This window comes from Seriola dumerili, unplaced genomic scaffold, assembly GCF_002260705.1.
Source record: "Seriola dumerili isolate Sdu_G_001 unplaced genomic scaffold, Sdu_1.0 BDQW01000068.1, whole genome shotgun sequence".
Taxonomy (NCBI): Eukaryota; Metazoa; Chordata; class Actinopteri; order Carangiformes; family Carangidae; genus Seriola; species Seriola dumerili.
Window position 1 is genome coordinate 17164702 of NW_019174323.1, and position 12060 is coordinate 17176761.

Genomic DNA, 12060 nt, shown 5'->3' on the forward strand with positions numbered 1-12060 from the left:
AATTTAAGCTCCAGTAGAGACTGTATCCCTCTGAGCTGCTGCTCCGAGCGTAGTTTTATATTCTGTGTTCGATCAGTGGATTGATTTGCTGAGGCAGAATGGAAGCATCGTTTTTATCAGACACAGACAATCAGACGTACGTGGATGAGCATTTTTACTTCGACGACACTATCGACGGGTTCAGCGTCNACGGCTCTCTCTCTCTCTCTCTCTCTCTCTCTCTCTCTCTCTCTCTCTCCTGTCGGCAGATATACTCAGTCTGGGTTGTGAAGGTGGGTGGCCCGAGTGACGAGATAGTGTTATTATCTGTGTGTGTGTGTGTGTGTGTGTGTGTGTGTGTGTGTGTGTGTGTTTAGGTCTCGACTGAACTGTGGGAGAGAGTGCGGTGAGACAAAATGGATGGAGGGGACAGAGAAGAAGGAAGAGCGGAGAGAGAAAAAAGTTATGAAAACAAAAGCACTGTAGCAGATGGGGCCGGGGNTTTAGGGGGGTTTTTTGTTGTTGTTGTTTACTCTTCTCCCTCTGAGCACTTTTTACTTCCACAACGGGGGAGTCAAGAAGTGACTGTGGAGGAATTTAAGCTCCAGTAGAGACTGTATCCCTCTGAGCTGCTGCTCCGAGCGTAGTTTTATATTCTGTGTTCGATCAGTGGATTGATTTGCTGAGGCAGAATGGAAGCATCGTTTTTATCAGACACAGACAATCAGACGTACGTGGATGAGCATTTTTACTTCGACGACACTATCGACGGGTTCAGCGTCGCCATGGCCGCGCTCTACCTGGTGGTTTGCATCCTGGGACTGGCCGGGAACTCCCTGGTCATCGTCGCCATCTTGAAATTAGACAAAATGTCGTCTTCCACAACGGTGTACGTTTTCAACCTGGCCCTGGCCGACGGACTCTTCATGGTCGGTCTGCCGTTCATAGCGAGCCAGAACTTCCAGAACCACTGGATGTTTGGCGACACGGCGTGCAAAGTGGTCATGGTGCTGGACGGCATCAACCAGTTCACCAGCGTCTTCTGCCTGACGGTGATGAGCGTCGACCGCTATATGGCGCTGGCCGACCCACTTCGGTTCGCACGTTGGAGAACGCCGCGCTGCGCCAAGATCGTGTCGGCGTTCCTGTGGCTGTTCTCGCTCCTCACCATTCTCCCCATGGCGCTTCACTTCTCAGCCGATCATGGCCTGTGTATACCGGAGGTCGTGTCGGACGCCTGGTGGCTCGGCGTCCTCTCCTACACCTTCGTCATGGGCTTTGCTCTGCCGTTCACGATAATGACGGCATCCTACGCGGCGCTGCTGCTCACCCTGCGGTCCCAGCGTCTCCGGACCCCAACGCAGAACCAGGAGAGTCACCGGCTGGAGCGGCAGGTTACCAAAATGGTGGTGGTGGTGGTGGTTGTGTTCGGCGTGTGCTGGCTGCCGTTTTACGCCTTCAACTTCTGCTCCTTGTATCAAAACGGTCTGGTCCTGACCTTCGCCCGAGGTTTCGAGTTCGTGGTCCTGCTGTCGTACTCGTGGAGCTGCGCCAACCCCATCCTCTACGCCTGCCTCTCCGACACCTTCAGGAGGCACTTCCGCTCCCTCCTCTGCCCCGCTGACAAGTCAACTCCCAGCATGCAGTGCAACACCGAACGGTGCGACTCAAGTGACACAGGTGTGCGGGACGTCACCATCGTGGCATAGAGGGAGGACTAAAAAACTGACACAGCATTTATTTACATTTCCTGTCACGGTGCATCTCTCCGTTACTTTCAACTCCTCTACTCATTTGATTAATCCTAATTTGTGTTTTTATTTTCTCCACTTAACTCGTAAACTGCTCAAGATGTATTATTATTTTTTATTATTTTATGAAGTTGTACATATTTTCGTTGAGTTTGTTTTGTCCGAGGTGAGTGTGTTCGTTTTCTTCCTGACTGTGTTATTGAGTTGGTCGCTTACAAGGCAGGAATTCTGTTCATCACCGTCTCAAATGCAGGTGATTACTGAGGTGTCCACAGAGACAGNCGGGTGCGGTGGGGGGGGGAGGGCGGCGGCGGGGGGGGGGGGGGGGGGGGGGGTTCAACACACTTCCACTGATCCCCACGAGTTTCTGTATAGAACGAGAAAAGGCCCAGGAAGGAAAAATGTTTATCTGACCGTGTCTCGATATCGTACAGGCTTCACTTCCTGCTCCGTCCGCAGGTTTTAAACCAGAACTAATGAAATGAGGCGCAGGAGACGTGCAGTGTGGACAGGCGGAGCGTAAACAGACGAGCACGGATCACATGCCTTTCGACTGAACACGAGACGCTACGATACACACTCGCAGACAAGCTCCTTAAATGTGTGTGTGTGTCGTGTGTGTGTGTGTGTGTGTGTTTGTGTCTGTACACATGCTCCTGTTCAGGAGGCCTCAGGCTCACTGTGGTGTTCTGCCTCATGTTGACTTATTTAAGAGCATTTCCAAATCACACTTTAAGGAGAAAAGAAAAGAGGCGCACTTCGTGTCACAGAGTCTATAATTGCTGTAAAATGGATACTGGCACTTAAGCTTAAAATCAGGTGCAGTTAATATTTTCAGGATGTCAGCAGATGAGACATTTTAAAAGCAGTCTCGGGTTTAGGTCGATGAAAACATGACATGACAGTCACCTGAATAATAAGAAATTACTTTCGCATAATAGCAGCTCAACTTTCAGTTATTTCAGTGATGTGGATTTGGGTGTAAGACCCCTCTTCAGTGGAGGTAACGTGCATCCTGGGTAAAAATGATTTAAAACACATTGGGAACAGGTGGAGGGATCTAATCACAGCATTTGACCGATCGTGTGTGAAAAGTAGACGGATGCAAACAAACAGGAGACATGCAAGTCATTAACAAACACCCCTGTCAAACATGGATTGATCATTTATCAGTGATGTAGATACATAGAAAAGAGAAAGCGATGTGTGTGACAATCTGTGTTTTGTGGAGGGAAAGATAAACCTGATGTTTGAATGTTTAAACACAAAAACGTGTTTTGAAAAGTGAACGATGTTACTGAGGCACATCACTTCATATTGATCATTACTGTATCTACCAAACTCTAAATCCTCTAAGTGCATTTCTTACAACGTTATTCTTCTGTATTTTGTAAATAAAGATGTTTCCTTGTGTTTTATGCCGAGCTCCGTTTCCTCCCATATGTCACCGCACAGAAAAGAATCACAGCTACGTCTTTTATTTATAATGTGTTTTATTTCATAGCACCATCTGTTTTATTTTATTTAATCATTCTGTTTTCTGGTATAAATGCAGAGGAATTCTTAGTAGTGGTGTAGTGGGAAATAACTAAGTTTATTTATATAAGTATAGTACTTTATACTTGTACTCCTTTGCACTTCATTACGATGTTTCATTCAAAACAATAACCATCATCTTATAAAATGAACCAATCAACGACCTCCACTTTCACCTGCAAGAACATTAACCTGCTTCTTACATATTGATGCATCAATAATTAATTCAGTAATATAATGCTATATATGATACTTCTGCTTGTAGCTGAGCTCCTGTGACTTTTACATGAGGAGAAAACACAACATTTTTACAAAAGATGACGTATTTTCATTTTTAGAGATTAAATCTTTTTCCGGCTTGTGATCCATTACAGAAACACCCTGTCACACGGTTTCATTTCCCCTCAAAACTTATCACGAGGTTTCACTGAAAAGACAGTTTGAGGTTCAAACAGGTAAAATCATCCAATATTTTACTAAAATAAGAGAAAAGAAAAATTTTCTTCTGTCTGACCCCAGTGATCACGACGTGTGTACATGTGGTGGGGGCTGACCCCCAGTTCACCCTGAACACCGAGATACAGACAGGTGACGATTTTAAAACAAAAACCGAAACCATCATCTAAACACCACATCTCAACAAACCGCCAAAACCACCACGGCCTTCATCTGTACGACGAACGAGCAACCTGAGGGTCTCGTCTCCTGACCGTCTGAGACTTTCCCCAGAGGGCATCCTGTGAACTGGAAAGACTCTGTAAATGTCAAGCCTGCTAGCCGAGACCCACTCGTGTCTGTTGGCCTGTTTTTTGTTTTTTTAAAAGAGCTAATAAACCCTTCCCACATCTCCGGAAAGTTTTAAAGATGCTCCTTTGCCAACGGCAAAAGAGGAAATTTGGTGGACAGTAACTAACTACTGCAGAAAGGAGGCCAAGTTCAGCATCAGCCCAACACTCACTCATTCTGTGATTTCAAATATAAAACATAATTTAAATCATATTAAGAGCTGAGGCCTGAAGTTTGTTCGCAGCGATGGACGACTTTTTTAATGTTTTAATGTTCACATGAGTTTCCAACATCTATTTAGCAACTAAATATTTGGTCAATAAATTACTCACATTTGAGATAATTTCACCTTGGAACTTTATCGCACTCTCACTCTCGTGTTGTCACCTAAATATGACCCGATGGTGGATTTGGTGAAAGTAAGGTAGAAATTGATAAAAATGACTTTACCTTATAAAATAGTTTTCTAATCTGCAGTCCGTGCCTCGTCACGGGAGAGTGCTCAGGTTTAGCTGAGAGGGGCACTGAGTCCATGTTATCAGTCTGTGGACCTAGTGGTGGGGGCAGGGTGAGGTGGTGGAGTTCAGTGAGGCCGTGCTGGGATGGTATGTGTTATTTTTATACCTGTCTGAGAGTGGTAATTCACACAGGTAAGTAACGTGAAAATACAGGAGGGCTCACCTCACCTTTCAGATGAATGTCACGCTGCAGGTTTATCACCTTCATGCGTCTTCAGTTTCCATCAACACACTAGAGGTCGCTGTAGATCTCAAGATGTTGTAGCTGCATGTTCTGAAAAAGAAAATGAGAGAAGAAGCAGTAAAGAGATGTTAGTCATTCTCTCTCAAACTGCGCTTCCATCTGATAGGTGGATGAAGATATTCTTGCTTGGGGAGAACTGACCCGACGTGAGGAAACGTGCAATTACTACAGGCCGACATTCAAACAGGTGAAAGGAAAGAGGTTTGGTCTCAACAACAACCCCTCCCAAACAAAAAGGATTTATTTTGTAATGCTGTCAACAGGATGGTTTATTAACACATGACCTGTATTTACATTTAAATAAAAACTATATGCGGTAACAAATCAAGGATTAAAAGAAAGTAAACTTTAGGAAATTAAAAGAGAGAAAAAACAAACAATAATTTTGCATTTTTGCATTCAACATAAACATTTTTATATTCATTGCGTCTAAAGAGTTGCAGCCCCCCCCCCCCCCCCCCCTTGATCTACCATTTAAAAGCAAAGTACAATGCTGCTAATCCAGTGATGCCTCAGTATTAATCTAATACTGTAAGGCTGGTGACGTCAGCCAGCAGGTGTTCCCTCAGCGTTTGGAGTGACACAAAACAAAATCAGCTGTTTTTTTATATTGTATATATATATATAATAAAAGCAGCCGGCTGCGCTGACAACTCCACAACTCTGCACTGCTTACATGATTCAACAAAACATGAAGTGAACTGTTCAATTAACCTCCATTCAATCAAATGTGCCGGATAATACAAGAGAACAGTGTACCGTAACACCACGATCCGAAAGGTCAGACTAATTTAAAGGTCTGAGGTGTGTGTGTGTGTGTGTGTGTGTGTGTGTGTGTGTGTGTGTGTGTGTGTGTGTGTGTGTGTGTGTGTGTGTTGGTTTAATTAAAACACCGGCAGACAGCAGTTATTTTCATTGGTCCTCTTTACTGTGACTGATCCAACCTTCACCCTCTACGTGTAATTAGGACCAGATGCAAACTGCCTGAGAGGTTTCTCAATAAATAATATTGATGGGACCCCTGAGAGGGAGGGGGGAGAGAGAATGAGGGAGGGGGAGAGAGAGAGAGAGAGAATCTCTGCATGTCCATGACTTGATTAGAGGAAAAGATCAATAAAGGTCAATCAGGCAATTTACATAGTCCTCTTGCTGTCAGGCATTTTGTAATTTCTTATGGTTGCCTCGCCGCCTCCTCCTCCTCCTCCTCCTCCTCTTCCTCTTCCTCCTCCTCCATTCCAGTCATTCCCCTCGCCTCCTTTCCCAACAACTGATTCATCAACAGAAACTGCCAGGAACGATCACTCTGCAGCGTTCTTAGAAAGCATACGAAACATAACCGTTTTGCAAAGTAGAAGAAAATAGAAAGCTACTGGACAAGGAAACCCGCTAACGCCAGCTGTTGTCTGGTTTTTGTTGTCAGTGTAAAAGGCCAGAACACTTTAAACGAGCCGTTACAGCCGGACACGCCGCGACGACGCCTTCTGCTGAGAGGCTGCAGTGCTCCGGGCTGCCAGAGTGAGCACAGCCCTGAAAATCAATAAAATCAATCAATAAAAAAATAAAAAACCAGAATTACCGCCTTCACAGTCGTATCCCTCCGCCACACACACTAGTTTCAGGTTACATCCTTGTTTATTTAGCATCATATAAATCATTAAACATTGCTGTGTGAAGTCTTTTGAGTTACGGCTAAGTGTTTGTTAAGTGTTTTGTGAGGACCCTGTGACCTTTGACATCCCCCCCCCCCAAAAGTCCTCAAGTCCAAGTGAACGTTTGTGCCAAATCTGAAGGGATTCCCTCGAGTTCTCCAGATATCGCGTTCACGAGGCCAAAAGTGTATTTTAGGAGGTTGACCTTTGACCTTTGACAGCCAAAAATCTAATCCCTTCATCTCCTATTGCCGACCAGATTTACAATACAATCCCTTGGAGGGGCCTGACAACGATGTTGGGAACCCCCCCAGGACTGAAGAGGTTGGAACTGCAGACCGATCAGGAATGATGGAATTAATACAAACGTCTTAATCTTCGATATTTAAAGCACATTTTGTTTTTCATGCTTCTGTACAATAAGTAGTATTTTCAACTCTGGACTTGAAACTTGTGTTTTCAGACGGTTGGAGGGAAGATCTGAGGTGCGAGTCCTCTGCGTGTAGGAGAAGAAAAGACTTCTGCCTTTTTGATTCTGAAACAAAAGCAAAGCAAAAAAGCTTTTCAATGAGTTCCACTAATGCAATTATTTTTCCACTTGAATAATTTATGGGTTGGGTCGTGGCAGTAAAGTAAATGATCCTGTGCTTTATATATGGATTGAACATGAACATGAAACGGACTGGAGAGGCTACAGAGAGAAATGATGATAATATTATAATATATATTATAATATAATAAGAGGAATGGTGGATCAACCTTAATTTGTGTTTGAAGTTAGCGATGAAGGGGACGTTTGATGACACGTACGCCTTTTCAAAGCCAAGTTTGTGCCTCTACTTGAATTTCTCAGTGAATAGTAATGATATTTTAATGCACAGGACAAATTTGCTGATTTGATTTGATTTCCTGATACAGATTACAGAGCGAACCATCCTGAAAATATTGATTCCTGTGGTTGTATTCAAACCAATCATGCACATTGATAAACTTCTGATGTAAGCCGAGCAAAAAGAGACGGAACGATTCAGTCTGGAGGGTCAGCTAAGTTTGGGGTTTGGTGTTTGGTTTTAAAAAGGTAGTATTTATTTAGGAGATAGAAAACTGATTCGTGCATTCACAGAAAAAAAACAGTGACTTTTATTAACTTTCCTTTGCTTTTACATAATGTTTACATTATATAATATTAGCCACATCAGAGCCTGAGTCACTTCTACAAAAACTTATTTCCAGACTGGGTTGCAAAGTGAGTAATGTCTGCACTACTTTGGACACGGACAATGCTGCTGCTGCTGCTGCTGCTGCTGCACGGAAATATTTATCACACAGACTAAATCAATGTTTCAACAACGTAATTCAGGTTGAAAGGAGTTTCTTTTTAATTGTATTCCCTTTGTTGTGTCTCTGTGTCAGAGCCTGCGCTCTATATGGACGAGACGGGTTCAGCGTCTTTGCCCAAGGACACTTGAGTTACTCTCTCCATCCTCTCTGTGGATGTTTTTGTTTTGTTTTTAACATAATCTAAAAGCGTATTTTCCCTCCACTTCATTCTGTGTCTGAAACTGACCAACCATCCATCTTCATTTACGTTCCCTCGAGGGGAAACAACATAATCTAGATTCCCACTGGACATTGTCCCAGGGCAGTACACAGGACCAAATGAGGTTCACCAGTGAGCTGTTTTTAGGTGCTGGGGATCCGATGATGGACTGACTCTCACAGTGATAAGGTACTGACTTTTGTCTAATTTGGCCACATGAGACTCCATGGGATCTTCAGTCTGTGCTAAATACAGGAACAACTGCAGTAAACATGCTGCTGCTGCAACCTGGAAATAAATGTTTTCTCATTTTGCAGATGCCAGAAGCTACAGATGTTCAGATAATGAAATAAACCCTCCTTTTCTTTTCTTTAGGCAGGACTATCATGTTGTAGGTGGCTGATACTTCTCACTGTAATGACCCAGTTCCTTCGTTTTGTGAGATCACTGTGACCTTGACCTTTGACCTTTGACTGTTGGACCACTAAATCTAATCAGTTAAGTTCCCTTCAGGGTTGTTATGGAGATATCGCGTTCACAAGGCCAAAACCGTGTTGTTGTTTTTTTTTTTTTGTGAGGTCACCACTCCCGTGACCTTTGACCTTTGACCACCAAAATCTTATCAGTTCATACTTGAGTCCTAGTGAACGTTTGTGTCAAACTTGAAGAAGTTCAGCCAAGGCGTTACTGAGATATCGCGTGCACGAGGGCGGGATGGACGGACAATACCTCTGCTTCTGGCTGTCGCCGGCCTGGAGGTATTAAAGTAGTGTTTGGGCTTGAAGCGCCTTTGGTCATCTCTTTTATTGTATTAGTTTCATTATGCAAATCCAGCAGACTGAGCACACTGAGCACGTGATGCTGGTTGCACTGAATCAATACGTTCCTCAATGATTTCTCATCTTCTGAAGCCGGTCCCGTCTGGTGCTCTAGTGTGCATTGGACCACGGTTCTTTCTCTCCAGCACAGGTTTTCAACTTTTGAGTTTGCACTTTATTTTCCAATCTTTAGTCCCATCTGCCTTTTGATTTTTACCAGTTTCTCTTCCAGGAAAGTCGTTCAAGTGTCAGTTCGACTGGAGACTTTGAGCTGGGCTTTCAGAACCAGCCGGTACAGCTCGTATGACTGACTGGCTGCTTTGACTACCTCTAAACAAATTCTCTCTGGTTACCAGACTATGTTGTTTAATGTCATGTAATAGACGGGGATGCGTTTAATGACTTTACTTCCTACTGTGCATTTATTTGAAAGTGTTTTTTTCCGTCATTGATCAAATTTACTTTTCCTGATTTTATATTTTCTACTAAAACTGCAATGCTTAATCTTGGTTTTACGAACCATATTTTGTGGATTAAAGGTGAAAATGTGGTTGAGTACGTTTCATATTTTCACATATTCTTGCACTTTATCTATTGATTTTTCTTTCCGTATCTTTTTTTCCACTTTCACAGCGTCTCTCTTTCTGACATTTTCTCTCTTTCTTTATAATCTCTAAATATAGTAAGAGGGCTTGACCCTAATTCTGCAGAGCTGTCGAACTTCTTTCAGACTCGATCACAACAAGGTGCTGTTAACGTCTCACAGGGTCCACGATGGTCTTGATAACGTCACTCAGTTCGAGCAGATATTTTCTGTTCTTCATCCAAAAAGTGTCGGTCACCTGGAGGCTTAATTTAAGTCACAGGTGTTCCTGGACCTGTTCTCAGAATTACACATTATTGTAAAAGGCTTTTCTCCCTTCTAGTCTTTTCTTATTCTCTCAGCCCACACTTACACTCCAAGACAATGGTTCACTATTTAGCTTCTATTACGACTGATAGCGTCCGGGTGAAGACACCTGTATCTTCTGTAGTTATGGACACCAAGGTCTTATAAGATAAGGATGCAGGAAAAAAGCATAACTTAGAGGAAACTGAAACCAAATCCAGTTCCAGCTCAGGATGAGTGAAGTGAGGCAAAGGGCAAGACACACGTTTAAACCGTAGTTTTCCCTTATTTGGGAAAGGTACAGAGGAGTGTTGCAACCATGTGATGCCTCGGCTTCTGGGTTACTTCCGGCTCTGAGAACGAGTAAACTGCTGCGCGTTCATGAATGCTATGCTAGTGGACTTGAACATGGATGTATAATAAGTCTTCTGTGGGACTTGCTTGGGGCTCAGAACCATGGATTTATACAAGTAGCAACGGCAACAAGCAATGAAGATAATGGTCCGAAAAAGTAAGATCTACAGCCTTATTTCAATTATTTTAGTTCAAGATTTTAAAACCTCTTTCCTGTCAAATAAGCTCAAACTCAAGGCCCTCTTATTAGCTTATTCCAAGGCTTTCAACCAGAGGTGGGACAGAAGGCGCTGATCGTCATAAGTAAGTCTCACATCAGTCACAAGTCTAGTTGCCAAAGTCGAGTCCCAAGTTGAAAACAGAAAATCCTCCAAAGTCTCAAGTCACATCCTGAGTTAAAACCCCAAAAATAAAGTCTTAAGTCGAGTCTGTCAACTTTGAAGTAAACTCTCAAGACAAACAAGTTCCAAGTCAAATCTCAATCAGAATCCCAAGTCACTATCATTATTCTTACAGCTGTCAGTAAGGTAACAGTTTGGTAAGGAGCTCCATGACAACTGAACAACCTCCATCAGGAGACGAAGGCCTTAAGACGGGGGTGAAAAGTCTGGAAAAAGCTGGAGAGCTGGATTTAGATATTATTCTGGAGGACCACTGTTTCAGAACTTTCACACTCAACACTGAACCTCCTGGCTGCTCTGACAGCTTTGTATTAAGGTTTTATACGTATCTGACTCGCTGTTGGTGGGAGGAGCCAGTCGGTTATCTGCCTAATTAAGTTGATGCAGACATTTACACCAGAGACCAAACACTCGTTCCACTGTGCATTGCGTTTTATCTCTATTTCTGCGTGTCATGTTTTTGTGGACCAGCATGCTTCAGAACAACATAATTATAATGCATCCACATAATTATAATGATGAAAATAATGTAAATTGAATCTCTTTCCTAGTGTTTTACATTGAAGGAGAACAGCTCCGTCAGTAATGTTTACACACTGCTGAAAAAGCACAGAATTACACGATTACATGATGAAATGAAGGATAATAGAGTCAGCCAGAGTTTTTCATGCTGCCCAGTCTCGCTTTCCACTTGTATTGTGGCTGTGTATAATCTCATGCTAAGAATATGTAAATTACAGCAGTCAGTGAACACTCCTTGGTTTTTGTTACAGCTCTGATAAAAAAGCTCTGTATAAAAACTAAAAGGACGCGTGTTATTTTCCTGTGGTTTTCATACAATGAAAGATGAGAATATAAAACATTCATAGCGGTATCCCAGTTGGCATAACAAGCAATTTTATTGTGAAGGGATCACAATTCACAAAAGCAAATTTTGATTTATTTTTTTTCTTGTCCGTGAAGATTCTTTCTTTTCCATGTGAATTAATTAATATTTGCACTGATTAATCTTCTCTAATCTTTTTTTTTGTTTGAATCAGCCAATCAAAGTAATACCACATGACTGTGATCTGCAACCCTTCAATGTGCAACATCTCAGTCATTAATAATAATTAACATGAATGATGAAGCTGAATGTAATTAAAATTATATCATATACATATACATCTGTCGCATGGGAAGCGCGTGTGTTTGGCAGCATGTTCTGTTGTTCTGTATTAGTTCATATTAATGAGTATTACAGGCAGCACCCTACACATCCACAGACACACACACCCTACAGCCACAAAGGAAATTGTTTGTCTTGCCCCTGTGCCTGAAGTCTACAATGCCACGATGATGCACTGCTCTGCTGAGAACAAATTGAAATAAAAAAACAAACAAACAAAACAAAAAGGCGATTAGAAGAAACATCCAAAGGCAGAATATGACTATAATTCCCACACAGACAGTCATTGTTAAAAATGCAGCTTAACTGGCTTCAAAAGCTCCAGGAATCCAGGTTCGGACCATGAAAACGTTCCATCAGAGCAACAATATATGCCTGTTATTAAGCCAAGTGGTACTTTGCATCAATGTGCTGAGCATGTGACCAC

General features: G+C 42.7%; 1 protein-coding gene across 1 annotated transcript; it reads left to right on the top strand.

The window, feature by feature from the left end:
• The first annotated feature begins 533 nt into the window (after nucleotides 1–533).
• LOC111220045 (somatostatin receptor type 2-like) lies at nucleotides 534–2003 on the top strand. Its single transcript, XM_022742986.1, has one exon. It carries the CDS (start codon nucleotides 672–674, stop codon nucleotides 1686–1688), a length of 1017 nt encoding a protein of 338 aa, XP_022598707.1. The 5' UTR covers nucleotides 534–671; the 3' UTR covers nucleotides 1689–2003.
• The last annotated feature ends 10057 nt before the right edge of the window (nucleotides 2004–12060 follow it).

Excerpts from the sequence above, each read along its gene's own strand:
- LOC111220045 (XM_022742986.1), top strand. The coding sequence starts at position 672 with ATGGAAGCATCGTTTTTATCAGACACAGACAATCAGACGTACGTGGAT.